Source organism: Nanorana parkeri, unplaced genomic scaffold (genome assembly GCF_000935625.1).
Source record: "Nanorana parkeri isolate BGI_ZX_2015 unplaced genomic scaffold, ASM93562v1 scaffold187, whole genome shotgun sequence".
NCBI classification, from domain to species: Eukaryota; Metazoa; Chordata; class Amphibia; order Anura; family Dicroglossidae; genus Nanorana; species Nanorana parkeri.
This window is the reverse complement of record NW_017306455.1, coordinates 705,417-711,416: the sequence shown is the minus strand read 5'-3', so window position 1 is coordinate 711,416 and position 6,000 is coordinate 705,417. Positions and strand designations below refer to the sequence as shown.

At 42.6% G+C, this 6,000-nt stretch overlaps 1 protein-coding gene across 1 annotated transcript in view; it reads right to left on the bottom strand.

The window, feature by feature from the left end:
* Positions 1-6,000, bottom strand: part of KCNH6 (potassium voltage-gated channel subfamily H member 6) — a 140,109-nt gene that overhangs the window by 4,280 nt on the left and 129,829 nt on the right. Inside the window, exons 9-12 of the mRNA XM_018555186.1 lie at positions 4,288-4,540; positions 3,307-3,500; positions 2,841-2,940; positions 2,413-2,703 (exon numbers count right to left, since the gene is read on the bottom strand). Coding sequence (XP_018410688.1) covers positions 2,413-2,703; positions 2,841-2,940; positions 3,307-3,500; positions 4,288-4,540 — 838 coding nt within the window. The remainder of the gene's footprint in view (positions 1-2,412; positions 2,704-2,840; positions 2,941-3,306; positions 3,501-4,287; positions 4,541-6,000) is intronic.

Below are 6,000 nucleotides of genomic sequence, written 5' to 3'. Positions count from 1 at the left end.
CCCCAATTGGCTCCGTCGGCTAACGAAGGGAAGGGGGGAGGAGTCCGCTGACGTCGATGTCCATGATGTCACCGGACTCCTCCACCCTTCCCTGTGTTAGCCGACGGAGCCACTTGGGTCGGTGAGTTTGGCCAAGAAACTTTCTGCACGAGCGCCAGCCAAGGCATTGGCCTATACACATACAGCACAGCAATGAAGTAATAAAATGAACTAGGATCACACTAATCCAGCAGAGCAAAATGGAATGTAGGAAAATAAAAAAAGAAGGAAGATGAGAGAACAGTAACACAAACAAGTGAAGGCTCAAAAGACACAACTGTAGATGGAAAGTTATTAGTAACATATTCTTTGCTGGCATAGTCCTTGCTGGCACTTCCTGTCCCACGGTGTTTGCATGTGGGTGCACGCGTCTATAGACTTACCTTGTGTCTCTCCTCGTCTACCAGCCGAAAATCCGAACTGTGCATGCGCCGGCCCCAAGATGCTTTGCGGCTGCCCAAGCATTTTTGGATTTTCGTACGGGAGGTAAAGACACAGGTAAGTTTAAATCGCTTTTAAAGCGTTTTGTTTTTTAAAAAACTTTTTGCATATATCTACTGCTTGCTAGCACCAGGGCCGTCTTTAATATTGATTGGACCCCGGGCAAACATTTTCTTGGGCCCCCCACCACGCCCCCCCATGCAATATTGCCCGCTATATGCTGACAGAGCAGAGCCACGCTGCAGCTGGGATGGATCCAAAAAATATTGTCCAGATCCACGCCACCACCTGATTGACAGCTGACTCTACCTCTCTAGAGGTTGTGTCCGCCCCATCCATCCCTCCAGTCAGCGTTGGAGGATCAGAGAGGGGAGGGGGGGTATTCCTGCGAGGAGCCGTGACTGACAGTCACCGCTCCCTGCAGAGAGAGTGAGTGCAGGAACTGCGTGATCAGCGGTATGTGATCGCTCAGTTCTCGATCAAGAGAGCCAACCTGTGGCAGCTTCAGTAACTAGGGGGAAGTGCGCATTTCACTCTCCCCATAATTCTACTTTCATGGTAAATGTGGATAATTCGCCACCTACCACTTCCACTGCATAGAATAGCAACAATAATAATAATGACACCTGAGCATATCCCCTGGTGTCATTATTATTATGCCCCCCCCCGTGTCATTATTATTATGTCCCCCTGGTCTCATTATCATTATTATGTCCCCCCCTGTGTCATTATTATTATGTCCCCTGGTGTCATTATTGTTATGTCCGGGGATAATGACACCAGGGGACATAATAATAATGACACGGGGGGGGGCATAATAATAATGACACGGGGGGGGGCATAATAATAATGACACGGGGGGGGGCATAATAATAATGACACCTGAGCATATCCCCTGGTGTCATTATCCCCGGACATAACAATAATAACAACGGGGACGGACAGAACAATAATGACACTGGGGACGGACAGAACAACAATTACATCAGGGGATGGACATAATAATAATGACACCAGGTGGACATAATAATAATAATGACACTGGGGGACATATTTAATAATGACATGGGGGCATTCTCTAGTTTATGGGGTGCAGGGCCCCACATGATTGGGCCCCGGGCAAGTGCCCCTTTTGCCCCGCCTTAAAGACAGCCCTGGCTAGCACTAGATATATGCAAAAACACCGGAGGTTTTAGAAACCCTTTAAGTGTTGTAGTTACCTGCTCCACCAGAGCAGCACATTCTCCTGCTCTGCTTCTCCCACTCAAGTATTCATTCACATGCATGAGACAGAACACAGCAAGAAGACTTTTAGAGAAGTGGTTTTTCAGTGCCCAAGGAGCTGCATGGAAAGAATTGTGAAGTGGTAGAAAATCCCTCCAAAGGTACGTAGAAACATTTGGAGGGATTTCTGGAGAGCAGGAAGTGTTCCTGTGAAGGATAGCTCTGCTTATGTACAGTTATCTTTTTATATTTTATCTAATATATTTAATTGAACTTAGTATTTGCAAATCGTTGGGAATAGCAGTGCAAAAGTTCACCACACACATTGCAACCTGATTGTACAATCTCTTTTCGATCTACTAACAAATTTGTAGTGCAAGAGCCCTCCTGAATGGATATAAATTGGTTGGACAGATTAGGTAGGCCCTCATATTACATAGTTTTGGTAGATCTAAAGTTGATTGGTACATACTATATACAGTATATATAGTATGTTCATGGGGGTAGCCTTATTCTCTCATTACATAGAGTATCCGCTTTCTGCCTTGCATGTTTTACTGCTGTTTTTTCCAATGCAAGTCTATGAGTTGGAATCACTGCCATTCACTGGACAACGCTATGGATATGATTTATATCCCAAGGCCACTTTTTCTGCTTAGTCTAGCTCTATGACCAAATTAAAATTACTTAGCCAAGCTTATCAATCACCTGAATATGTCTCCACTGTCTCCAGCATCTTCCTGCCCCCCTCTCGATTGCTGATGTTGGCTGTGACCAAATTGACTACTGCTGGAATGAACTCTTGCTTGTCTGTGGAAGTTAGCCTATCCATACAACCTGAGTTTAGCGGTTTGGTTTCATCGTCACTGGTCTGGGAACAAGGAGTGGTACTGCTTGCCAAATCATCCCACTGCTCTTGGCTCATTGGCCGTTGAATGTTGCTCCTTTCAGAGTAAGTATGATACTGTTCAGCATCAGAATTAAGATCTTCAAGACCATCTGCGAGACATGGAAGAGCTGCAAGTCAATGGAACATTTCTAAATCATCTGCACTGGTCAAATTAAACACTCACCATTTAAAACACAAGCAAAAAGAATGCTACATGACGGAGTGTTTTTGGATGCTTGACTCTTACCATGTTTCTTTCTACGTCTTCCAGGTTGTTTGCACCTACGTCTCCTGTTGTAGTTGCAGTTGTACTCCTCACTTCCAGGGGAGCGTGGAATACTGTCTGCCTGATAATGAAAAGAATTGCAAAAGTTAGGCACTACATAATCTGGTTGAAACCTCTTCATGTTTGCAAATATTCTTTCTTGACTTTCGTAACTATTTTACTAACACGTGTGCCTTTAAAATGTAATACTGTATATCATAATCAGTAATCAAGTTTTTTTAAACTCACTCTTTTATACAAACACTGAGCCCTGGGTAGTATGACCATCTGTATAGCTGCATACCTCTGCCAGCAGAAAGGGTGCCGACAGCTGAACCCACTGTGCAAATTTCAAACGATTCATGAAGAACTAGCCGAAGTCTAAGCCTAACACTCTCTATATCCAAAGAAATACAACCTATTCTACATTGTTTTGCAACCTCCTCACATCTCTTAGGTTGAAGGTAATCTCCAAGTTGCTCCAGAAGCTGTCCGAGAAGGTTGGGTACATGTCTAGCACCTCCAACAGATCTTCTCTTTGAATCTTGTGAAGGTCACAATAAGTCAGGGCCCTCACATCAGCATTGGACTTTCCAGGACGTGCATACAGACTGATAGGCTCTCCGAATATATCATTCTTTCCTGAAAAACAAGGTAGCAGCACTGAAATCAAAAATATTTCCAGTTAATAGAAAGTTTAGCTATATGGAGATGAATTAGCATGGGCCCCATTTGGCCTTTTTTAAAAAAAATCTGTGGCCTTAAAATTAATTAATCTTGAGCCTGTTTAGCACTGCTCTGTGTCACTCCTTCGGTAGCATGAGTGCATTCTTAAGCTATAAAAGTCACTCTCGGCCAGCACATACTATGATTACTAGTCTGTGAGAGATCACATGAAAGACTGTGTAAAATGTTGTATATCTGCTCTCTGGCAGCCATCCAAGTTAGCAGGACAGAATTTACAAAGTGAGGGTAGGCAGTTCACCAGTTCACTTACTGAAATGTGTTTAATTAAGTGCTAAGAGGAGGGTTAACGGTTACTATTAATGATTAGTCCCACTGTTGTAGTAAGAAAGAACCCCCAGCATCTGTTTAGACATGTAGCACTCTCAAGTTCTACAAAGTCTTCTGGGAGGGGTCAGCCAAAAACATGATCTAGGAATGGGGTTTCTGCAAAATCCCTTCTTTCATCAAAACAATGTTGCTGTGACCGCAGGGAAGTGAAATATGTTGTTTTAAAAAAAGAAAAAATTAGTTTTTCTTTAATAACACATAGTTTCAAGGAAGATAGCATGTAACCAAGACATCTGGTTAATTTAAGGGTTAATATTTGATATATGTATGAACTTGAGAAAAATCCCTTAACACTAATGAAATATCATCTCAATTATTCATATTATATTCAAGGGAGAAAAAAAGACCTGATTACCCAATATAGCCACCACAATGTCATCCCTGAGAATTTCAATCGACCCACGAGAGATGAAATAGAGAGTAGTCAGCACATCTCCATAGTGAACCAGTGTGTCCCCCGGTGGGGCATGCGTAGTCTTGAACTTCATGGCCAGGGCTCGCAAGCATCCTTTGGTGGCACCACGGAAGGCTTTGCAGTTTTGAAGCAGTGTGCGGTTGAGGTGCAGACATATGTCTGCTTGGAGGCACTCTGGAAATCCTTTCAGCACCTGCAGAATTAGAGAAACAGAGAATGAGAGAACAAAAGTCTAAATAAAACTATAGATAGTCTGAAAGGAAAAGGTAAAGATGTGAAGGAGGACAGTATGCAAAATTGAATGCAGGATCTCAAAAATATGAAGTAGTGAAGGGAAGTTGATGAAATATGGATGATATGATTATATGGTATGGTTTTTAACAGGATTTACCTACTTTGTCCTCAAGGGTCATGCTCATTCATCAGTATTATGATTGCTTTCATTAACATCTTGTAATAAATATGTATAGGGGAATGGAGGAACTATCAGAACCCAGAGTAACCATTAGCACTTCTGCCTTGCAGCTCTAAGGGTCCTCGGTTGAAATCCCGGTCAGGACACTATCTGCAAGGATTTTGCATGTTCTCCCTGTGCTTGCGTGGGTTTCCTCTGGGTACTTCGGTTTCCTCCCACACTCCAAAGACATGTTGGTAGGTAAATTGGCTCCTGTCTAAAATCAGCCATGTATGCATGTGAGATAGGGATTTTAGATTGTAAGCTCCCTGAGGGCAGGGACTGAAGGGCAGGATGTGAATGGGCACTGTGTAACGCACTGTGTAAATTGTCGGTGCCTATGATAAATAAATAAATACATTTCTTTAAAAATGGATGATGCATGAACATGTGCTGTTGGATTACTTGATGATTCAGACAGGGAGTCCTCAGACACCCTCAGCTTCAGTCATGTTTCAGCAATCCCCATAAAATGTTGGCCAGATGTGTCCCCCTTAAGGCTTACCTTCACAAATTTATATTATAGTATTCACAAAATGATGGCTTCTATGTAGCTCAACTGCCCTAGTGCAACGCTGGTGTGAGGATTTAATAAGGTCATACATAGGTTAATTTCTCACTTAGGGCATCAGTTGGTAAAACATGTGCATGTTGTCTCTCGTCTTGGAGGAGCTCCTAGACCTATAACAATCTTCTTGGCCAATTGGTTGATGGGATACATGCATGGTGAATGCACCATTCCCTTCTCTCCACAGCAAAAGAACAGAGACTGCTTGTACAGAAGGTTGAGTATGCTTAAAATCTTTCTGTGCAATAACAAAGGTTTCTAAAGGCCAGAAATGCTCGTTATCACCCCTTAATAAACCCTACATGGCCCAATGTCTCTGCAATTATCTTTTGTATCACTCATTGACAGCCTTTGTTAGAGGTGGAATATGCAAATTTGGAATGAGGGCATAGACTTGACATCTGTAAAACTAGAGAAACAAGAATAAGTGGTATACATAGAGAGATGTGATGAGATAGAAAATTAAAGTGGAAATACAACATACTGTACTATCCCTTACAGTCAGGGAAGGGGCCATCTTAGATTTATTTGCATTGCAGTTGCCATGGTGCTGTACATGTGATCAGCTACGACACCAGACATTTGAGTACTAGAATGTTTGTTTAAGAGCTGGAGTAAGCACACTGGCAAC